Below are 24,310 nucleotides of genomic sequence, written 5' to 3' on the forward strand. Positions count from 1 at the left end.
TGAGCCGCCTGGAACGAGAAGGAGGCGGGGGTGGGGTGTGTGTGTGTGTGTGTGTGTGTGTGTGTGTGTGTGGATAGGACATGAGCACCATTGACGGGGGTTTGAACCGCGGGTTTAGTCACATGGGCTCCTGCCACAGGTGGCGGCCCGGCCCCTCCGGCATGCGGACGTGTCACAGTGCAGGGACTAGTCTGAGCCCCTCCTCAGCCTCCCCCGTGTCTCCTCTCCTCAGGGATCGACCAGGGCCAGATGACCTACGACGGCCAGCACTGGCACGCCACCGAGACCTGCTTCTGCTGCGCTCACTGCAAGAAGTCCCTCCTGGGGCGGCCCTTCCTCCCCAAGCAGGGCCAGATATTCTGCTCGCGGGCCTGCAGCGCCGGGGAGGACCCCAACGGCTCGGACTCCTCCGACTCGGCCTTCCAGAACGCCAGGGCCAAGGAGTCCCGGCGCAGCGCCAAGATCGGCAAGAACAAGGGCAAGACGGAGGAGCCGGTGCTGAGCCCGCACGGCCAGCTGCAGGTGAGCGCCAACCGGCTGTCCGCCGACGTGGACCCCCTGTCGCTGCAGATGGACCTGCTCAGCCTGGCCGGCCAGACGCCCAGCCTGAACCGGGACCCCATCTGGAGGAGCCGGGACGAGCCCTTCCACTACGGGAACCAGCTGGAGCAGAGCCAGCCGCCCAGCCCGCTGCAGCTGCTCAGCCAGTGCAACATCAGGACTTCCTACAGCCCCGCGGCCCAGGCGGGCGCCGCGCCCGACCTGTGGGCCCCGCACTTCAGCAACCCCAAGCGGAGCTCGTCCATGGCGCTGAAGGGCCACGGCGGCAGCTTCATCCAGGAGTGCCGGGAGGACTACTACCCGGGGCGGCTGCGCTCCCAGGAGAGCTATAGCGACATGTCCAGCCAGAGCTTCGGGGAAGCCCGGGGCAGCATCCAGGTCCCCAAGTACGAGGAGGACGAGGAGGAGGAGGAAGGGGGCATGCCCGCCCAGCAGTGCCGGACCCGCCGTCCGCTCAGCTCCCTGAAGTACACCGAGGACATGACGCCCACGGAGCAGACCCCTCGGGGCTCCATGGAATCCCTGGCGCTGTCTAACACCACAGGTAGGCTCTGTTCCCCTGGCGGGTACACGGCCTGGGTGACCTCGGGGTGGCTGATGCTGGTCCTCAGGGTGTCCATGCTGTCCCGCCGTGCGCCCCCTCCAGCAGGTCACTGGGGAAGATGCACCCACGTCTCAGGTGATGGATTCCCAAGAAGCAGAGCTGAGGCAGACATCCGGGTGCCTGTGACCTGTGGAGGGTGCTTCCAAGGAGGGGGATGGAGGGGGACACAGGACAGGGAGGGGGCGGAGCCAAGTGAAGGGTGCTGTTGGGCCAGGAGCCAGCTTCAGCCCAACCCACAGGGCTCTGGGGAGGGTGCCACACTGTTGGTTCCCGCTGTGGCAGAGGGGCTGGCGTTGGCACCACCGTGTCAGTCGGTCATTGGGTTTGGGCTGCTGGCCAGCGACTGGGACACCAGGCTGTGGGTGTGGCATGGGGCAAGGCAGCTCCTGCAGGTCAAAGGCGACATCCAGGAGAAGAGACAGCTGTGAGCTGGAGGCCTGGCTCACATGTCCACAGCGTGGTGTTCTGAGCCCGGGATCTCATCAGGGAGCTGGTTTTAACGTGTAGATAGCAGCAAAGGAGGCATGGACAGAGCTGGCAGGGCAGAGTGGAGAGGACGGAGAGAGGGGGAACCCAGTGCCCACCCTCTCCGGTCACGTTGTCTGGCTGGTTCCTGTACGTGTGGAGACGTGGAGATGCTCCCTAGGCTGGCACTGCTCCAAGGGCCCGAGGACCAGGGCCAGCCGCAGTGCCCAGGGAGATCAGGACAGAAAGGACAATGGTTAGGAACGCATAGAACAATTTGACAACACCCACGCGCATGCTTGTTGTGCTCATTTACTGGCCCAGCTACACACCAGCCAGGTGTGTTGCATGAGTTGCATGTGGCGTGGCTGTGTGTCCGTCCTGTTCAGGAAGGCACCCGTCCGTCCACAGTGCATTCAAGCTAAGCTGGTCCATCGCTTGAGAAGTACCGCTCTGGGATACACTGAGTGTATCGCTCCTGGTGCCTGGCCCCGAGGGGGGAGACACATCTACCGGGTATAGCGGGTCCCCTGGCCCGGTGAGCCTGGGTGGAGATGGATACACGGGCACAGGTGGGCTCCGCTGCGGGTTGCCACATGCAGTTATTTACGCACGCGGCTAGTGGCACAGCTCTTGCCATGGGCCAAACCTTGTTCTGAGCTCTTCATAAATATTCACTCGGTTACGTTATCACACCCCATGAAGGAGGAAGACTAGTGAATTCTCTTTTCAGAGTTGAAGAAACTGAGGCACAGAGAGGCTCAGGGACTTGACCCAGCTTTTTAAAGGTGGAGACGGGCTTGAACCTGTGCACGTGACCCCGGGTGGCCCCCTAACCACCAGGCTGCCACCCAACATGAGCCCAGGCTGTCAGCTCTCCCAGTTGCTTCAGACAAGTCAGAGCTGTGCACTTGCCCCGGCCGGTGGGCTCTGTCGGTTGGAGCATCATCCCATGCACCAGGGGGTGTGGGTTCGATTCCCAGTTGGGGCACATCCCTGGGTTGTGGGTTCGATCCCACGTCAGGGTGAGTGCGGGAGGCAGCCAATCCATATTTCTCTCTCACATAGATGTTTCTCTCCCTCTCTTTCTCTTCTTCCCTTCTTCTTCTTCTCTCTCTCTCTCAAACCAATAAAAACATTTCCTTGGGGTGAGGGTTAACGAAAGAAAAAGAAAAAAATTCAAGAGAATGAGTGCTCTGTTCTTATGGAGACAGCTTTAAAAATCTACATTTTAAAAAAAAAAGTGAAATCTATGTAAACTCTCAGCTAACAGGCAGAACGTGTCTCTGAGTTGCAGGATGTGTTTTTAGCTACCGTCCCCTCAAATGCGTTCACACCTGTGTTCTCCCTCGTCCTGGAGGACAGACAGCACGCATCCTCACCCCCATGTTTCAGAGAGAAAAGTGAGACCTTGGTGATTAAGCACCTCGCTAATGCCGTAGAAGTGAGCAATTAGTGCGGAGCGATGACTGCCTGGCGCCCAGCCCAGCCAGCGCTGCTCCCCGAAGATGTAAGCGCTCTAATGGTCTAAGAGGCCAGGAGACAAGCAGCTCAGCCTCCGGAGCAGCGCCTCCAAGCTAGACCATCTGCATCGCAATCATCAGCTGTGACTCAAACGTGGACTCCGGCCCCAGCCCCCCTGCAGCAGAGCCCGCAGAGGAGGGGGCCAGGAGCCTGCTATCTAACCAGCTCCCTGCTGTCTGAGAATACTTGTTCCAGGGTCTTTCCTGTTCTTACTTTCTTGTCCTCACACTGGGACTTTGGGGCAATCAGACCTGTGGGTTGGGGGGCGTTGGGAAGGCCAGACAGGTGCATTTGAAGAACATGTAGTCTCTGATCTTAAGAAAGAAGCAGGGGCAGAAACTGGTCTGGCTCAGTGGTAGAGCGTCTGTCTGCGGACTGAAAGGTCCCAGGTTCGATTCTTCTGGTCAAGGGCATGTACATTGGTTGCGGGCACATCCCCGGTAGGGGGTGTGCAAGAGGCAGCTGGTTGATGTTTCTCTCTCATCGACGTTTCTAGCTCTCTATCCCTCTCTCCTCCTCTCTGTAAAAAATCAATAAAATATATTTAAAAAAAAAAGGAAAAGAAAGAAGCAGGGGCTTTATCCCTATGGTTCTCTCTGACTCCTTGGGCAAAGCACCTCGCAGCCCTCTATCCCTGAGAGTTGAGAAGCAGCGTGAGCCGTGTCTGATGCAGCCGAGAAAAAGTCCTCAGAGCAGCTCTGCCCAGCGTGGTAGCCACTAGCTACACGTGACCGTTGAGATTTGGATTAATGAAAATGAAATGAAGTCATAATTTCAGGCCATCAGCTGCACTGGCCCTATTTAAGTGCTCCATAGCAATGAACTAAATTTCCAATTTCGTTTCTTTTTAATCAGTTTAAATTTCGATAGCCATGGGGTAGCGAACAGCTAACCTATTGGACAGCACAGACAAGGGAGGTGAGCATCTAGGATGGACCTTCTCACAGGAGCGCTGGTTTTTCAGATTCCCAGTTCATTAAGGGTCTGGAGCACCAGTGACGGAGTCACTTCTGGGTCCAAGTCCAGCCTTCACCAGGTGAGCTCTGGGCCTGGAGTAAGCCACTGCGAATCTGTTAGGTTCCGTCTCCTCACCCAGGGCATTTAGTGAATAATCGTACTTCCCATTGTAGGGTTTTTGTCAGAATTAAAGGATAATGCATTTAAAATCGCTAACATCGTTCTCGACACATCTGACCCTCTAAATGAGGGGTGTCGAACTCAATCAGAGAAGGGGCCAAAATCTAAAATCCAGCCTAAATCGCGGGCCGAATGGTTTACTGAACAGTCATAAACTGTCATTGTGATGGAAACGCAGCGGAGTGCAGTGATGACAGCGCGGTGCGGGCCACACTGCAAGGCCTGGCGGGACGGATTTGGCCGTGGGCCTTGTGTTTGACACATGTGCTCTAAATGGTTACCTGATACTTTTTTATTTCTATTGTTTCTCTCTCGTCTCAAACATGCTGGTGCATAATTTTGGCCTATAAACATGTTTTAGTGGCTGACAGCTCCACCAGCTGTGCACATCCACATGTATGTCCAGTCTGAAGATGCTCTGATGGGCTCTCTTCTTCCTAACCAGCGTGGGAGGGGCGTGGAAACAGGGAACTAGAGAAACCCATTCTGTCTCCTGTTTCCGTGGATCTGCCAGACAACAGCCTGGAAGAAAGATTGCCACTAGCATTTGAAACACTGCTTCACGCAGCATCACCGGAGCAGACCCTGCACTGCACAGAGCGGCCACCAGGGCGGCGGTGCTGACTAGCGGGGAGTCGGTCTTTGCTGCCAGCTCGCACTGTTGCATTTGGGTTTTGCCAGAAAACTCGGCAGTCTTTTGAGAAGGCTGTGTCTGGACTGCCGGGGCATCTTTGAACCCTAGACTCTCAGCCTGTGAGTAACACGTACGTGTCCCAGAGGGCTTAGTGGCAACACCTTGATCCTTTGATGAAAGCTAGATTTCAGGATAATGGATTTTCCCCCGTGGTCAGCAGCTTACCTTATTGACTACGTCTGTAATATTTAATCTGGCACGAAGCATGATCTTTCTGTGGGTGCCGCTTTTCCTTAGAACAGAGCTGGAAAAACAGATCGGGCCAGGGGCGGGCCAGCCTCAGATGTGGGCTGTGGCACCTCCCGGTTTGGCCAGAACTGGGAGTGTATGTCGCTCCTTGGAAAACAGTCTATCCCCACGTTCACAGGCAGTGAGTCAGTGGGCACGGGCACCACTGACACATCGCCAGGGGGAGCCTTGCAGAAGCCACTCCCTAAATGCCACTCCAACGCAGCCTGCAGCCTGCAAGATCATAGTGTTTGAAACGGTAATAATACCCATGACGGCTAATACGATTTGGTGTTTACCATGCTCTAGGTGTAGTTCTAAGCGCCTTCTGTGGACTGACTCACCGTCCCTGTGAGGTAGACAGAGTTGTCAGGGGCCCATTTTACAGGTGAAGTAAGTGAGACACAGAAAGGCCACACAGGTGAACGTGGAGGAGGAGGACTACTCAAACATGGCTGTTCTAGCTCCAGGGCCTGTGCCCTCAGCCACTACACCGTGGCCGCAGTGAGTGGTGGTGGTGACAGCAACTGATCACAACAGAGCACTGGCTGTGACCTGACATGCTAATGACTTCATCGGTAGCATAACCCTCCCCACAGTCCTTTGAGATACGGCTGGTTATTATACCCATCTTACAGGTGAGTACACTCCAGCCCTAAGAATTGTCACCTCGCAAGGCCAGGCGGACCTCGGATGAGTGGTCTGCAAAGCCCTTGCTCTTCACCTCTCTGGTGTACATCCTCACGTGAAGGGTCATGAGCCCACTTGGGAGATTCGCACCGTGGCTCAATCGAAAGGGACAGGACTCCTTTTCCTGTGGCAGCAGTTTGCTGAAGTGTCCGTGTGGCTCTGGCAGGGCGAGAGGGAAACTCAAGAGCACAAGAGTGCAGTGAGAACTGCATGATAAGAAGCCAAGGTGGCAGTGCCCAGTCAGAGGCCAGAAAGACGGAGGAGACACGTGCAAGTCTGGCCCCAGGCAGGGGCAGGAGTGCAGAGGAGACTAAGGCTGTCGTGCAAGTCAGGGTCAGGGTCAGAGTTCATGTCACACACAGGCGCCAGTGTACAGTAGACTTGGAATTGGGATCGATTGCTGCAGGCAGAGGCCGCACCACAGGACAGCTGGGGAGTGCCAGCTGGTCCCTGGAGAAGGGCCCGGGAATGCCAATGCCGGGAACATGGCCATCCTGTGAGGATCAGCCGGTTCTGTGTGGAGTGGTTGGGTCAGGGAGAGCAGCATCTGTAAGGAGGAGTGCAGGTGTGGATAGGAGTGGGGGAAAGAGGAAGATGATTTCTGTTCATTCATTCAGCCAGCCAGCCAGCAAATGTGCCCTGAGTGCCTGCCCTGGGAGCTACAGCAGAACGAATGGGTTGGAAAATGGACTTCGCAGTTTAATACCTAGGTCACCTTGGACAGTTAGCTTATCTGTTCTGTGCCTCAGCGCCCTCATCTTTGAAATGGGATGACAACAGTGCTTTGTAGGTTTTTGTGGAGATTTAATGAGTTAATCTGCATAGAGAATTTAGGGCAGTGCCCAGTGCCCTCTCAGTGTTCAGGGACTACTAGCTGTTATTACTATTGGTGGTTCCATGCTGTGTGCATGGGTCTGTGGGTCCAGTGCTGAGCCAAAGTAGACATGGGCCTTGCCCTCCTGTACCTCACAGTGTAGTGGAGTTTAATACATAGTAACCATCTAATTGTGTGATATAAAATTCCATCTGTGGTAAATGTGGGGCGAGGAAGGCATATACAAAGAGGGATATGGCTGAGTCAGGAGATGACATCCTAAAAAAGAGAGGCTTAAGGGATAAAGGGGGGGGGGGGAGCATTCCAAGCAGCAAGAGCAGCATATGCAAAGGCCCTGTGGTAGCAAGTATAAAGTACTAAGAGAAGGCTCCATGGGTAGAGCACAAAAAGCAGTAAACTGAGAAGGACGGAAGGGTTAGATGGTGGAGAAGCACTCAGTACAATGGAAAGCCCTGGAAGTTTTAGGACAAATGGGGAGGGGAAGGAACATGATCAGATTTGCATTTTTTAAAAATGGCTCGTCTTCCCCGTGAGGAATTCGTTGATCGGAAGAGGGCCAGTGCTGATGCCTGAGGCCCATAGGAGGCAGTCCAAGACTGTGCAGCCAGGAAAGAGGTGAAGCTGGCAGCAGCCACAGTGTAAACAGGGTGGAGACTGAAATGAGGGAGACTTAGGAGAGGAAACTGGCAGAGGTTCCCAGTGTCCCTGGGGGATGACTTCTGGGAGAAAGGAGAGGATGAATTTGAAAACATAGAAATGGATAAGTTCACTGAAACCGGTTTGGCTTAGTGGATAGAGCGTTAGTCTGCAGACTGAAAGGTCCCAGGTTCGATTCCGGTCAAGGGCATGTACATTGGTTGCAGGCACATTCCCGATAGGGGGTGTGCAAGAGGCAGCTGGTCGAAGTTTCTCTCTCATCGACATTTCTAGCTCTCTCTCTCTCTTCCTCTCTGTAAAAAATCAATAAAATATATTTAAAAAAAGAAAGAAATGGATAAGTTCACCTACTCTGTGATTTAATTTTGTTGTTGTTAATTCTCACTTAAGGATATTTTATTTTTCAATTAGTTTTTTAAAGAGAGTGGGAAGGAAGGAAGAAAGGGGAGAGAGACACATTGATTAGTTGCCTCCCACACATGCCTCAACGGGCCAGGGATCAAACCTGCAACCCAGGTATGTACCCTTGATCGGGAATCGAACCCAATACCCTTTGTGCACCGGCCAACGCTCTAACCACTTAGCCACACCAGCCAGGGCTTCTCTGTGATTTGTGACCCAGACCAGCACCCACTGGAAGTGCATGTGACCTTGACCTGGATGTGCAGGGGCACAGCAGGAACAGAAGTCTGAAGTCCTGTGGCCGCCTTGGAACCGTGTTGCATTGCTGGGGCATGTCCATGCCTTTAACATGCAACACCTGCACACCTTGACAGGGAAATGTGGCTGTGCAACACTGAGATGCACTGATTGCTCGGGGGCAGTGCGGGAGTTTTCAGCGTTGCTGGCAAAGGAAAAGAACGAGAAAACCGCAGGGTAGGGATCTGTGTCGGCTCGCGCACCAAGAATGCCCGACATGGTTTTCCTCCTTGTAATGTGGAACATTTCTTCTCTCTCTAAGTTGGATGCCCATCCTCTACCCCAATTTCTTTCTTTAAACTGTTGTTGAGCCTCCTGGGCAGCAGGCGCCGGGTACTTGCCACTTGTGTGGCCACCCCCAGCCCCCTTGATCACGCCCTCCCCGGGGGAGGCTATGTGCCCAGGCTGGCCTCACACACTTGAGACCTTCCGGTGGCTCCCGGGCCAGTCTGGGAACTCCTGGGCAAATGCCCGGGATTGTCTGTTCTCGGGAATTACAGAACTCTCGTTCCAAGTGTCAGAATCCCAACTCCAATTTGTGTAAACAAATGAGGCATTTCCTAAGTCAAGTGACTACGGGTTCACAGGGTTTTGGTTCCAGGCCCAGCTGGGTGCAGGTGTCAGCAGGACTGATGGCACAGCCTCCGCTTCTCTCTCCTCTGCCCTTGCTTCCCCCCCCCCCCCCCCCCCGGCTGCTGGCTCCGTTCTCGGGCAGGCTCTTCCCAGGGCAGCGGAGGCAGCTCAGCAGCTCCCGGCTAACATTCCTTAGGTCAGGGGGTGTGGGGACTGTGCTTTTCTTAAGTGTCACCAAAAAGTCCCAGGATGAAGTCACAGTTGCCTGACTTGGGTCACCTAATCATTGTTAAGCAAACTCCTGGGGCCTGGGAGGATGGTTGCTCTGATTGGCCAGGCCCGAGTCACCTGCCCATCCTGGGAGCCAGGCAACGGGGTCAAGGCCAAAATAATTGCAGGGACTGAAAATGGCGATGGGTTGAGGAGGTGGGGAACGGGGACACTTCTCAAAAGGAAATCGAGATAATATCTTCAAAGGAAGAGAGTAAAAACTACACATCTGCTGAACTATAGGTGTCCCCCATTTGTGGCTGACTCCCTGGTCTGGTTCCTTCCTTCAGAAGCCCCCCCTCCCCATCCCACCCCCTTTGAATTTGACATCAAATGTCCAATATGTATGGTACCCATGGTTTTCTGGTCTTTGGGGCATGTTCCTGTGGTGACTTTAATGTAAGGTGACCAGACATCCCGCTTTTGGTGGGATAGTCCCAATTTTTAGCAGGACGCGGGACAAATTGTTAAACAGCGGCACATCTTACTTTAATGGGGAGAGGGGATTTACTGGTCACCTTACTTTAATGGGGAGAGGGGATTTACTGGTCACCTTACTTTAATGGGGAGAGGGGATTTCAGACCAGCAAGGAGGTGTTTGGGAGGGACAGGTGGGATGGATCCAACCCTCTCCACTCAGTGCTGAGGATGTGATTCAGGAAAGCCTCCTGACGGGTCCCATGGGGTGACTTCCTCTGAGCTCCTCAGGGAAGCCACGCCCTGGTGGACACTTCATGGCCCCGAACCCGGCTCACAGGGGTCAGATGGCCCCGCAGCATGAAAGGCCTGGGAGGAGCTGTCCGTCTCTCATTTCTCTCCCCCAGTTCATGCCCTGTCTGCGGGGACACAGAGACAGGTGTGAGAGGGCAGCAGAGCCCACCGCCAAAGGGCTGGGGTATCCTGCTGCACGTTCATGGTCCCGCTGACATTTTCTGGGTCCAGAGGCGTTTTTCCGGCGCCCTGGTTTTTAATAAACATTCAGGAGGCTTATTTATAACCTCCTTGGGCGTGAGCAGTCATCTGTGCCCAGGGTAAGTAACCATGGCTGCTGACAGGAGAGAAAAGATTGCTGATTGTATTCGTTTTGTTACTGAAAAGGCAACGCTGGAAAAATGGAGCCAGGTGGTGGCTGGGGTGATGAGCTCTTGAGACTTAGCTCGAGATCGGAGAGAGCAGGTTACTGAAGAATGTGGTCATGTTTCTCTTAGAACCTTTGAATTTGGGGATCTCACAAAAGGAAATGAGAGAGCTCTTACGCACTTGAAAATGGCTCTGAAACTCAAGTTCTTGTGGTTTTTAAAATATATATCTGTAGTTAAGACAATGTAGAAAGAAAATTTGAGAGAAGGGATAGAAATGGGAAAAATATATCCAAAATCTCACCACTTGACTAATATTTTGGAGAATTTTCATGTTTTCCCCCTATATCCTGGTGAGTTGTTTTTCTTCCCCTCACCCCCCCCCTGAGTTGTGAACATACTATTTCATGTCTAGAATTTCTCCATTTGTATCCTACCATCAGCCTGTTTTCATCGCTTTTGTAACCGTCAGTTTAATGGCTATAGTAATACTCCGTTGAATGGATGTGACCACAACTCTTTAATTGGACACACAGGCAGTTTCCAGATTGATTTGTGTTTAAATGGTGATTTTCTTTGACTTCCATCAACAAAATGTCGTTTTCTTACCCTCCCTTTCCTTACAAACATAATCAAGCCTTCTAAATATTTCGGCTCAGTGGCTATCCGGTCCTTTACCATCTCGGCCACTTGGAAAAGCAACTCTTCCACGTGTCCTGGTGGCCCTGAGGCCTGTCAACAGCTCTGTGCCAGCCATCACCACCTGTCTTAACTGCCCTTCACCCCACACCTGGACTGTCTCCCAGGGCACTGGTACGAGCCAGCTGGAGCCAGCTTTTAGGAGTGCATTTCTCTATGTAAACCGTCAACCATCCCTCCATGAATCAGAGGAATCCATGGGCCACATACATTGTATTCATCTGGAGTGTTTGTCAACAATGCAGATTCTTGGGCCCCATCCCAGATTCACAAACAGACTCAGGGCTCAGACCTGGGACTTAGCATTTCTAGCAGGTGCCCCAGAGAACTGGTAGGCCCACTAAGTTTGAGGTCCACTGAGCTAGAGAAAGCTGGGCTCCTCGCCTTACCTAAGGGATCAACCATACTTACCATCTCATTGATGGTTAGAACTTCCATTTCTCCTGGCCCGGGGGCCACACTCCTGTTTAGATAAAAGAAAAGCTGGATTGTGCTTGCTCTGAAAAGCTCTGAAGAGGTCTCTGACATCACATAGCTCTTGCTTCAGTAAGTAGCATCTTAATGAGTGAGGAGCACATTATCTGAAACATAGGATGGTGTATTTCTTAATTACACAGTGTGGATTAAATATGGAAAAGGTGATACTTGCTAAGTGGCTTTGGTATTGTCACGGAATACCAAAGCCACTTAGCAAGTATCACCTTTTCCATTAGAAAAAGTGAACAGTAAAACACTTTAATCTTCAAGCAGGGCACATTTCCGTCCTAAATCAATGTGAAAATCAAAAGGCATGAAACCAAGTTTCATAAGAATTGTAGGTTGGCTGGTGTGTTTCTTGCTTAACCTAAAATAAATTTTCACCAGCCCTCCTATTTTTTATGGTCATCGCCTTGAGCACACAGGTAGCTGTGTGTGTGTGTGTGTGTGTGTGTTCCAGCCCTGTTCTGCCAGGCATCTCCTCCAGCCCGCCCTTTCCAAATCAAAACAGACCTTGACATGCATGTTTCTGGGAGGCAGCTGTCACAAATCAGGCTGTGCAAATAGGCGGGACACCATCTAGAAGATAAAGTCTTTGTCTGACACACAAAATCATGAGGAAAGAGCCTAGTGTTTTCTTTGCTATAAAAACGTATAACAGCTTAAAAATATCATGCCCAATTCCCCATCCACTCAGCTAATGCAGGCATCATCCCCCACGCTCCTTGTTCCAGAAAACAGCCCTTCTAAACTCCTGACTGCCCAAGGGCTTGGTGCTCCGTTTTGCAGGTTACCCAGCTCTTGTCTCCTCTTTTCTCACTTACTTTTTTTCATGCACAAGAAATGGGGGCAAAAATCAGCTCATTTTGCTCCTTGCACGGAGGAGAAGCTGCCCTTCTGGGCATGTGTTCTCTGGGCCTTTTTTTGGAACAAATCCTTGACTCAGCTGTGCGCAGTCTAAGGGATTCTTGCTTCTTGGAGTGGGTTGTCCTGCCCAGTCACAGCTGCCTCCCGGAGGGTGTCATCAGTCAAGGACTCCGGTGGGGACTTCCTTCCGGTTCTGACGTTGTGCATCTGGTGGGAGTCCCTGGCCGTGATGCTGTTCTGCTCAACAGCAAGCACCCTGGATCTTGCCAGGGCATCTGGTACCGGCAGGAGTCGACTTCCGATGGCTGCCTTTCAAATCAGAAGTGCTGGTTTTCTAAGGCGCAGAAGTCCATTTCAGTTTTACTTGTATCTTTTTCTTGGGAGAAGATAGAGCTCAGAGCTGGAAGGGGGAGAAGGAGAAGAGAACAGCCTAGAATAGCCCACCCTTGTTATTTCTTTCCTTATATTTGGACTAGAGGTCTGGTGGCTGAAAATTCATGCACTGGAGCAGGGGTCCCTCATCCCAACCTGCCCCCTCTCACAGTCCCGGAGCCCTCAGGGGTGGTGATCAGGGGGAGGCAACACCACATCACACCTCTGCTGCTGCCACTGATAACAGCACAGGCCTCAGGCAGCCCTGGGTGACTGGGCAGTCACCATCCAAGGCTTGTCTGCGCCTCGGGCCAGCCCTGAACAGCTAGGGGGATGAGGGGACTGTGTGCTGCCATCTTAGAGGGTGTGGCAGTCAATTAGCATATCCCCTCCTTATTGGTTGTGGGCACCACCATCTTTTGTGAGGACGTGACGGTCAATTAGCATATTCCCTCTTTATTAGATAAGATGCTGGGTCTTAGGGAGAAAGATCTTTGTGCATCTCCCTTTACCTTTGATGCTCACTCCTTCACAAACTGCTCAGTGTGAGGGGGTGGTCTGGCTCACAGGTTCTCGGCGGGGTGGGAGGGCTGGGGATTCTGCCACCGATGGGACAGTTGGCAATGGTTAAAGACATTTTTGGTTGTCACCGCTTGGGGTGCCACTGACTTCTGGTAGGCAGAAGTCAAAGGTTCTGATAAACATCCTACAATGACAGGACAGCACCTTCCCTCCCAGCAAAGAACTGTTCAGCCCCAGAAGCCCTCAGGGCCAAGGTTGAGAACAGGGCTGAGAGCTGGCAGTCCTCAGTGCCCATTGAAGCCACTCAGAGCCACAGCAGAGGAGGGCCTGGTGCCAGGTGAGGGCCTGCCCGGCTGGGCATCGCGGAAGCCCCGCAGCTGGAAGAACACTTTCTGCTTCCAGCTCTGACCTCAGCTGCAGCACACAGTGGGGTTTGGTGTTAAAGGGTCAGACCATCTAGTTGAAATTCTGAGAGTCCATAAAACGTCTGCCAAGGCAGCTGTTGTGGAGCAGTATGCAGAAAGCTCTTACTGGCATGCCTGGCACTTGGCAAACTCAGTGTGTGAGTGTTATTATCACTTTTATTATGAGGTACCCAAAGTGCCGGCCCCCTGCCACCTTCCTTTTAATTCTGCCTCAGCCCATTCATTGCTCACTGACCAGAAAGAAGGAAGATGGACTGGAACTCGGGATCATTATAACTGAAAGGGATGGACAGGGAGGCCAGGGCCAGTGGCTGGGCTTGAAGTGGGCGGTTCTGTAGGTGTCACTGTCCACACCCGCCTCTGGGGACTCTGCCTGGACGCTCCAGGCATGCTGGCCGCAGGAAGATGAGCCCTTCCTCCCTGAATCTCTGTTTCCAGCCTTGTCTGAGCTACTCGAGGCTCCCAGCATCTGTGGCCTAATTACTATACTCACGCAGCACCTATTAGCACTAATGGAGCCGGGCTCGCCAGTGAGAAGGCCGACTGGTCTCTGCTTTTACTTTCCTTCACTGACCATCTTCCCCCTCCCCCCCATCAATTAACTTCTCATTTCAAGATAATCATCAAGATAATTCCCATTTGCCACAGTTTAGAGGAGTTAATTTGTTCCCTGAGTCCGTAGGTGAGAAAAAGGCCTCTGGAGCCTGGGCCCAGGGCTGGGGGACAATGGGGGGTAGATGGAAATCATCCATGGAGATCTTCTCAGCCCCAGGAGGGAGCCCAGCCACACCCCTGTGTGCCCAGCACTTTGTAGCTGGGCCCCTACGGGGAGAGGAATGCCACTGGCCCCAGGTGCCTGATGCCACACAAGCCAGTGGTCCTTGAGCCAATGGTGAGCAGCAGACATGGGGCTTTCTGCCACCGGGGCCTTGTTCTTTGTGGCTCTTGTTCTGCTCAGGATTAGGCTGCCCAGGAAGCACAGGCTTCCTCTGCCACTTGTGCCCTCCAGCTGTTTATGTGGGGCAGGTTGTAGTAGGGGTATCTGAGACACAGCTTTATCTGACAGTGGACACATCAGATCCGAAGACGTTTTATATGCCAGCTTTCCGCTGAGCCCAGAATTACTGCAAAAGGAAAATGTTACATAGTCTATGGGTTCACAGAAGTGGCATCACCTCTTTGCCCCTTTACCCCCACTGTCACCCAGCAGCTGAACCCCACATGCTCCTGGGAACATTGAGATGCAAATATTATACACTCTCAGCCCAGCCCCTGACACAGTGGGCCTCCATTGCAGAAACTGCATAAGGTGCCACGACCTCCCTTAGGCTGTCCCCCCAATAGCTCTCTAATATGCTGTGTTTTTAAAAGGGAGCTGTGCTGGGGTGTCTCCCACACCCACCACAATCCCAACACCCTGTCTATGTTTCACACAAGGGTTGAATAGAAATTTTTTTGGAAACAAAAAAAATGGGGAAGAGAAAATTCTTGATTCTGAGTTGTTTTATATTCATTTATTCAACAAATATTTATTGAGTGTCTACCATGTGCCAGGCACTCTGCTGCTTGCCAAGTAGACATTGGTGAATTAATGAGACCCAGGCCCTGTGCGGGTCAGGGCCCCAGCAGGAAGCAGATGGCACATTCAAAGGGTAATTAGTGAGGAGGGCTACTGGGTGGGACCTGGGCTCTTAGCTGGAAGAACTACAGCCAACGTGCGGGGGTGCCAGGGTAGTAAGAACCCGGAGGAGCTCTCTTGCTGCCCTCTGATCTCCTCCCAGGAGGCAGACCCAACTAGAAGCCAGAGGAGGATAAGAAAGCCAGCCATTGGCACAGCTTTCAGAGGAGAACCGGGTGGAGACGGGATGTTAACACACATCAGGATGGATTGTGATAAATGCAATGAAAGAAATGAACAGGGTGGCCCTAACCGGTTTGGCTCAGTGGATAGAGCATCGTTCTATGGACTCAAGGGTCCCAGGTTTGATTCCAGTCAAGGGCATGTACCTTGGTTGCAAGCACATCCCAGTAAAGGGTGTGCAGGAGGCAGCTGATCGATGTTTCTAACTCTATTCCTCTCCCTTCCTCTCTGTAAAAAATCAATAAAATATATTTTTTAATTTTTTTTTTTTTTTTAAGAAATGAGCAAGGTGGGAAATAGAGAACACTGAGGGTTAAGCACATGAAAAGGAAGGCCAAGGAAGCTCTCTGAAATGATATTTCAGCTGGGAAGGACTTTGACCTTGCAAAGGAGGGGCGGAGGAGAGGAAGGAAATGATGGGCTCTGGGAGTAGCTATGCAAAGGCCCTGAGGCAGTGGTTGCAGGAGCTGCTGGCAGGCGGGTGTGATGAAACCTGGTTGTGAAGGGGGAAGAGAGCTTTACTTAGAGCTGGGAAGCTGTCACATGTTATTGCAGGCTCAAATTCAGCCTCCCGGAGTCCCTCCGAGAGCACTGTTCTGGTCCCCTTTCTCACTGTGTTACCTGAAAGCAGAAAAGAGTCAGAAGAATGGCAGAGTGGGTTTAGGAAGCAAATCCAAAATGAAGTGTGTTGGATAGTGCTAGGGAAGAACATGCCATTTAAACCAAAATGTTTGATTCTTTAAAAATCTGTGAACTCTTTCTGTTGATCATTCTCTTGCTGTACTTCCCCCTTCAGTGCTGATTTCTGGCTTGGTCATAACCTGGATGTCATATATGTGGCACTTTTGAATATTACCCCGTTATCCTGGCTTAGCCAGACAGCTACTATATGAATCTGATTAAAAGCCTTTCCTTAAGTAAAGAGTAAATAAGCCTTGAAAACATGGCTAAACAGAAGTATGGTTCACAAAGCCCCTTCTTCTTCATTGCACAAATCAGCCAGTGTCAGCCAAGGCTATATATATATATATATATATATATATATATATATATATATATATATATATAATTGATTTCAGAGGGGAAAGGAGAGAGATAGAAAGATAGAAACACCAATGATGAGAGAGAATCATTGATTGCCTGCCTCCTGCACAACCCCTTCTGGGCATATGCCCTTGGCTGGAATCAAACCTGAGACTCTTTAGTCCACAGGCTGAGGCTCTATCCACTGAGCCAAACTGGCTAGGAAGCTCTTGAAGGAGGAGGGGCTCTTGGTGACATCAGCCCTTAATCTTGGCTGAGAAAAGGGAGTTTACACAAAGCTCAGGTCTTTCTCTGATGGGAAGGGTCCTCCAGAGAGACAGCAGCAGATGAAGCTAAGATGGACAGGGTCTGCCAACTGCCACAAGCACCTTGAAAACCCATCTTTTGCCCATTTTCATTGTTTGCTTCCCTTGTCCCAGCTGTCCTGCCCAGATGGCACCCACAGCAGCCAGGGCACCAGCCCGCCTCAGCCCACACAGCCGCGGCAGCTGCCATGGCAAGGCTCAGGCGCCCTGCTGAGATAGGCGGTCTGGCCTCTCCTTTCTCCTGCTCATGGCTTTTCCTCCTCCTGGGAACCAAGAACCTCTGCATCTCACCTTTCAATGGCAGCGATTCAGTGTTTCTCAAGGCTGTGTGTGTGTGTGTGTGTGTGTGTGTGTGTGTGTTAAATAAGGCATGCCTTTTATTTTAACAAATCGAACATGAGACTCACACCCCTCCCCCGCCAGAGTTTGTGATGGTTTACACTCCCACACTCTTGTCCAGAGACTATCCTGTGTGCATCCTCAAGGCAGTGAGGATCTACGTCATAAAGAGAGCTAACAGCTGCGAAGCGTTCTGGGTGGGACACTGGGTTAACTACGACATAGACATTTCTTACTTAACCTTTAAAATAATGCTGCAAAACACATGTCATATCACCTCCAATTCCCAGGTAAGGAATGCAAGACTTAGAACACAGGATCACAACATGGCAGGTGGCTTGACCCAGGGTCATAATGCTTGCGCCCTGTACTTCTAACCATAACACCATGGTTCTCAACCAGGGTGGTTTTACACACACAGACACACTCACACACACATACACACACACATACACATTCACACACTCACACACGCACATTCACACACACACACTCACATACACACACACACACATTCACACACTCACACACACACATTCACACACACACTCACACTCTCTCACACACACACACACTCACACACATATATATATATACACACACACATTCACACACACACATACACACATTCACACACACACACACATTCACACACACACACTCACACTCACACACACACACTCACACACACACACACTCACACACACACACGCACTCACACATGCACTCACACACATATATACACACACACATTCACACACATTCACACACACACTCACACACACATACACACACACACTCACACACGGGACATTTGACAATATCTTGGAACATTTTGAGTTGTCACAGAGCTTATGGGATCTCCTGGCATCTCGTGGGCAGAGGGCAGGGGCGTTGCTGAGCATCCTACAGGGCAGAGCCCCCCACCACAGAATGACGGCGCCCGGTCAGGAGTGCTGAGCTGGCAAATCTCTGCTGTAACCCCTGCCTGTGAGCTCCCCGTGTTCCGTTTGTGCTGTGAACACAGTAGTTCATCTGGCACCAGAACGGTGACTATGCTTGGCAAAGCGTGTGCCCATTCCTCACTCCACAGCTCTCCCAGGGGCAGGGAGTGCACAGCACCCCACGCCCCACTTTGACAATCCCTGAATTGTACTTTGTCAGAACCACTGCGCCCCTGTAGCAGCAGAGGTGGCGTCTGTCCCGGAGGTTTCTCCGTGGAGAAGTCCCCTGTCTGTGCGGTCCAGGGCCAGGCCTCGGCGGCCCAGACATCGAGAGGCGGCAGCGCTCAGGGCACTGTGGCTGTGGCACTGACAGGCCACGCCAGCCCTTTCTTCCTCCCTCCTCTTACTTCTCTTCCTCTCCCACCACCAGCACCCTCCTCCGAAGGCTGGAGCCTCCTTTCTTGGGAGCAGCCTGATGCACTACAGCTGCAGTGAGAGGAAAGGGGAGGAACTTTTAAACTCACATAACATGTGGGGAAGTCGTGACGTCAGCTGTCCCCGTTTCCTCGTGGAGGCTTCCAGCTAACGTGGCACTCGCTGAGTCTGGGTGATGGGAAGCCCCAAAACACCAAACGGGACCAGAGGGAAAGCAGGCCAGGGTGCCGGGGTGCCTTGGCTGGCGTCTTCAGCACCGTGGCCAGGCGTGGCTTGCCAGGCAGGCGGTGGCGCCAGAGGGCACAGCGGCCAGGTGAGAGGCAGGACATAGCCTGCCCCCAGCTGGGCAGACAGGATCTGCTTTCCGGCCTGAGAGGCAGAGGACCTCTGCCTTCTGTCTGTCAGGTTCACCAGGATGTGAAGGCTCCCTCTGTGGTCTGGGGGATCCCCTCTCCCCCCACATCCTCTCTGAGCCTGAGACTCCTCTTTGAAAAATGAGAATTACTATACCTGCTCTTGGGGGGTTCAGGAGACTCCCATGAAGCCAGATAGGTAAAACTGCCAGCACCTGCCCTGCCCTGGTAAATATTCAAAAGGGAATATTTGAATATTTGAATATCTTATGGAATACCAATGGGGAAAGCTCGGGGAGGACAGCACTCGGCGCAGTGGTGGCGTCTGGGAGTACGGGGTGGACAGTGATGGGGTGAAGTAGGATGGCCTGGTGGTTTGGGTTACAGAGGACTTGCCGTGCCTGGGGCTATGCTAGGGCATTGTGAGCCTGAGCTCATTTTGTAGGGCGGGTCTGTTCTTACCCCTGACAGCCTTCCTCCCTCCTCCCTGCCTCATCTTCCTCGGTAGCACTGAGCACCCTGAGACATAGGACATTAGTCCTCACTTTGTTTCCTTTTCCCTCCCTTGTCGGCCCAGCTGCTGGTGCTGGTAGGTTTTTGGCCATCTGACCCATGGTCGGCGTTCATCAAATATGTGTTGAGTGAATGAGCCTCCGTTTTACAGATGAGAAAACAGAGTCTTAGATCAAGAGATTTACCCAATGCCAAAACCGGTTTGGCTCAGTGGATAAAGCATCGGTCTGCAGACTGAAAGGTCCCAGGTTCGATTCCAGTCAAGGGCATGTACCTTGGTTGTGGGCACATCCCCAGTACTGGGTGTACAGGAGGCAGCTGATCGATGCTTCTCTCTCATCAATGTTTCTTACTCTCTATCCCTCTCTTTTCCTCTCTGTAAAAATCAATAAAATATAAAGAAAGAGATTTGCCTAAGACCACACGAGCCTGCTGACGGCACAGTGCCTCCCACAGCGTCGGGCCGCCAGCTGTGTGGCCACAGGAAATGTCCGTGTGGCTCCGGGCACAGCAGCTGGCAGCAGCAGGGCTTGAGTGGGCTCCAAGCTTGGGGAGCACAGCTTGAGCTCTGAACCCACTGCCCTGGTGGCTCAGACCCCCCTGTGAGCTCCAGGCATTTCAGCCACAAAACAGCTCAGAACAACTTAGAACGGGATTGGGGAGGACTGGGTTACCTTTGCCATGCCTCCCAGTGCCCCGGAAATGATAGACCTTGTGCTTCCTATCCTGTCCCCGACTTCGTGAAGGCCCCAGAGGAAAAGTCTCACATTCAGTTCCCCTGGGGGGTAGACTGAAGCAAAGAGGGGGAAGCTCCCAGCTTGTCCCACGTAATTGTATCGTGGTCTTGAATTACAAACAAAAAAATAGTTCTTAAAAAAATTGAAAAGCTGTAAAATTACAAAACCACAAAACAGTTTTAAAAAGTTGCAAAATTATAAAACCGTCTACAAATTGAGATTGCCCCATAAGTTCCTTCTAGCTCCTATTAGGTGACTATTTCTTTGGTATTTGTCTCTGGGCAAATAAGAAAATTAACACACTGACAGATCTGTGATTACAAACAAGAAGCTGACACACCGTTTGCGGTTGCCTTTTTTACTGAGAGTCACCTTGTCCGTCTTCCTGCTGGTGCACATCCCTCTGGCCATCTGATGCTGCACAGTGTGTTATCAGCCTCTTGCTGGACTCTTGGATTTTTCACTGTTGAAATCTGTGTTTTGTTGCGCGCCTTTTCATTTGAGTTTATGTGCTTGTTCGCATTTTCTGTAGCACAAATTCCTAGAAGTTGGATTTCTGGGACACGGGATAGGCACAGGGCAGGTGTCTGTGATGCTACCAAATGCTGCCTCCAGACTGTATAAACGTTTACTTCCATCAAAGGCGGGGGCTCTGAGCTGGGCACTTGGTAGGAGCAGGTCCTGCCTGCGGCCGGGGACTGCACAGTGTGCCCCATGTGGCAGCCGCCGGCTCTGATACCTTAGGGTTGAAAGCGCTCACAGAGCAGAGAGCAGCCCTCATGGCCCACGCGTTGGAAGTACACCAAGTGACATTCCTGCCTCCCTCCCAGGCTCCAGCATCCTGATGGGATCCTCCGGTGCCAGCCATCTGAACGGTTTCCAGGGGAGCGTGGCTGCCATGCACCCTGGCCGGGCTGGCACGGGGACCACACTCAGTGACGGGGCCTGGGAATTAAGTCATCAGTCTTCACCAGCCAAGATCTGGCGGGAAAGGTAGCAAATTGTCCTGGAAACCCTGCGTCTGACAGAGGCTCAGGGCTTGGCAGGTCACAGAATCCTCGCACCTGGCTTGGTGCTGGTGAGATGGTTATGTAACTCACGGCTTTTCAGACTCCGGATTCCAAGGTCGCCTGCAAGTGAGGGAGCCGATGCCCGGGACCTGTTTCCTTATCCACTTTCACGTGACCTCAGAGCAGTAGGCGTTCATGTTGAAAGGCACCAGAATTAAATGAAGAATTTAAATGCTAATTCCTGAGCCCTGTTCCCAGAAGTTCTGATACAATCAGTCTAGGACAGGAACCAGGAACCTGCGTCTAAACAAACCCTGTAGGTGGGCCCTGGCCAGTGTTGCTCAATGGTTGGGTGACGTCCTGTGCACCAAAAGGTCACAGGTTCTATTCCCAGCCAGGGCACATGCCCTGGTTGTATGCTCGATCTCCGCTAGGGGGCAAGCAGGAGGCAGCTGATTGATTTGTCTCTCTCCCTCTCCCTTTTTCTCTCCCTAAAAATCAGTCAACAAAAACAGATGAAAAGAAATAAAAAATCGCTGACCTTTATTATACACTGAGCCGTGGCCATTCAGGTATGACTTCCAGGGCAAAGAGTAGCAGGTCAGGACCAGTAAAAGATGACCAAGTAGACAAATCTTGCATTTAGGTTTCTCTCTTCTTCTTCCTATCAGCAAACGGTACCCCTGAATGTTCCCTGACTGTCTGAGGACCCCCGAGTGTTTTCATTTCTGACCACTCTGGCAGCACCCTGCGCCTCTCCTCTCTCTCCCCAGCACTCCTGCCTCGGATTGGCTCTGCCCTGGTGCCAGTGTAATATTCCACACTGACCGGACAGTGGAAGGTGTCTGTCTTGGGTTATAGAATCAAAGTCACAGACTCTTACATAAATGAGTGAACACAAGAAATGTATAAACTTGCAGTAACAAAATAAATAAGTCCTGGGGATGTGATGTACAGTTGGTGGCTATAGTTAATGACACTGAATTGTGTATTTGAACGTGGCTAAGAAGATCGTAGAAGTTCCCATCATAAGAACAAATATTGCAACCCTGAGTGGTGATGGATGCTGAGTAGGTGTGCTGTGGTGATCATTTCCCAACATATGCAGATGGCAACTCTTTGTCTTATAAACCTGAAACTAATATAATGTTGTATGTCCAGTATGTCTCAATAAAAATAATTTGGGAGACCACCCTCTAACACCCCCCCCCAAAAAAAATTTAAACTTTCAGTTGGGAGAGGCTGTGGTGGAGAATCGGGAGGGAAGAGCAGCTGAGGCTCAGAACTGAGATTTATTCAGGATCTTTGCAGGAGAGTGGAGACCCTAAGTCCCTTGCTATCCAGGCCAATGGCAGATGCTCCTTGACTTACAATGGGGTGACATCCCAGTAAACCTATAATAAATTGAAAAATATCATTACACCCAAATGCATTTAGTACCTCACTGTAGCGTGGGGTTGTTTTCTCTCAGGATCAAGTGTGGGAGTGGGAGCTGGGCCCACAGCTGCTGCTGCCCAGTGTCATGAGAATATCCTACCGCATACCACTAGGCCGTGGAAGACCTAAACTCAGAATCTGGAGTATGCTTTCTACTGAATCCCAATAGCTTTTGCACGGTTGTAAAGTCGCAAAATCTTAAGTCAAGCCGTCGTAAGTCGGGGGCTAGACCTTTCCCAGTACTCTGGTAAACACAGTTTACAGGAAATACACAATCCGTGGAATTTAACACCTGAAAATTAAAGATTTGACCAAGGTGCAAGGCGAGGGCCCTGTCTGGTGGGGCCAGGACCAGGGTCAGGCCACCGCTATGGTACATTTTGAAAGGGGTGCCAAAAAACCCATTAGCCAAGATAAGCAATATTTCAATGCAGTGTTTTAAGAAGCAACATTTATGCCAAAATCTGTTTAACAAAATGTCAAACTTGTAAATAAAGTCAGGGTCAGTTTTATTGATGATCCCCTTTTGTGTAAGGCTCCAGTCTCACTGGGCGTGGCCCTGGCACAGTGACAGGGACAGACATGGTAAGCAGATACATTCAGATTCTAACAGGAATCAGTGTTAATCCAGTATTCCCCAAAATGTGTTTTTCTGAGTCAGGGTGGATCTGGGTGGGGATCAGATGCTATTGTCAAAACATGGGAAACAGAGCATGTTTCCTGGAAATCCCTGCTGAGCAGAAGCAATGGAAGGTTTTAGAATGTCCTTCAGCAGTTGCCAACCTTCCTTGCCTACAAAATTATTTTTGCATGATTCAGGGAGAATTTGGAGACTTTCCTTACCTCCCAGGCTGGTCCCGATGGGGTTCTGGGTGGGAGGAGAAATCGATTGCCTTTGGAGGATGCTGGATGCTCAGCTCCTCCCAGCCTAGCAGCTGCTCCTCCATCTGTGCGGACCGTGCACCTGGCCGAGCCCACGCTGCCTCAGGGAGGCGGGGGAAGGACACAGCCGACCAGGGAAGGAACCAGAGCTGGGAGCAAGTTTCTGTGGCCGGGGCCAATGCCTGTGCTTTTCAAGAACCCAAGTCCCAGCTTTGCTGGTCCCTTGTCAGAAGCAGGGGGTAGGTTGGTGGCAGTTCTGGTGATGAGACGAGAAGGAGAGAGCAGGATGGACAGGGCCACCCTCCCTTCTCTCTTTCTGATGTTTGCTGGCTCCTGGGAAGAGGTCTGAGGCTGGTGCAAGCTCAGATAGAGCCCCCTGGATGGTCTCCATGATCACAGCTTCCTGGATGCGATCATGAGAAACAAGCAATTCCTTTGTGGTCTGTGGGCCAGCAACATCAGCATCTCCTGGGCGCTGTTAGACATGCAGAGGCCGGGCCCACCCCGAGGCCTTTGTCCTGCCCTCTGGTCCCTGACGACCAGCACTCCGCCGCCTCCTGTCCCTCCTGCGCACAGCACTGCAGGAGCAGCAGAGCGCTGGCAGAGCTGCCGTGCGACCTTGCAGTCCCCGCTCTCTCTTCCCCCCTCTAAAAGTTGCATATCCAAAACTGGTTTGGCTCAGTGGATAGAGCGTCAGCCTGCAGACTGAAGGGTCCCGGGTTCGATTCCAGTCAAGGGCATGTACCTTGGTTGCGGGTACATCCCCAGTCGGGGGTGTGCAAGAGGCAGCTGACTGATGATTCTCTCTCATCGATGTTTCTAACTCTCTATCCCTCTCTCTTCCTCTCTGTAAAAAATCAATAAGATATATATATTTTTTGAAAACAAAAGTTGCATAAAATGCCTAGCAACTGATGGGAGGACTGGGGAGTGTGGGTGCTTCTGACGCCACACAGAAAAATGCTCCAAGATGATGAACCTGGTGAAGGACACTAAATGGCACCTGACCTCACTGTGCCGGCACCATCTGAACTCTGTATGTTAACCCTGTGGACGCTCAGTCCCCGGCACC

At 51.9% G+C, this 24,310-nt stretch overlaps 1 protein-coding gene across 5 annotated transcripts in view; it reads left to right on the forward strand.

Moving 5' to 3' along the window:
* Positions 1-24,310, forward strand: part of PRICKLE2 (prickle planar cell polarity protein 2) — a 308,954-nt gene that overhangs the window by 275,343 nt on the left and 9,301 nt on the right. For all 5 annotated transcript variants that reach the window (XM_045578962.1, XM_036430629.2, XM_036430630.2 and 2 more), the window contains one exon: positions 233-1,105. In XM_045578962.1, the coding sequence (XP_045434918.1) occupies positions 233-1,105 (873 nt within the window). The remainder of the gene's footprint in view (positions 1-232; positions 1,106-24,310) is intronic.

Source organism: Pipistrellus kuhlii, unplaced genomic scaffold, assembly GCF_014108245.1.
Source record: "Pipistrellus kuhlii isolate mPipKuh1 unplaced genomic scaffold, mPipKuh1.p scaffold_m20_p_11, whole genome shotgun sequence".
NCBI lineage: Eukaryota > Metazoa > Chordata > Mammalia > Chiroptera > Vespertilionidae > Pipistrellus > Pipistrellus kuhlii.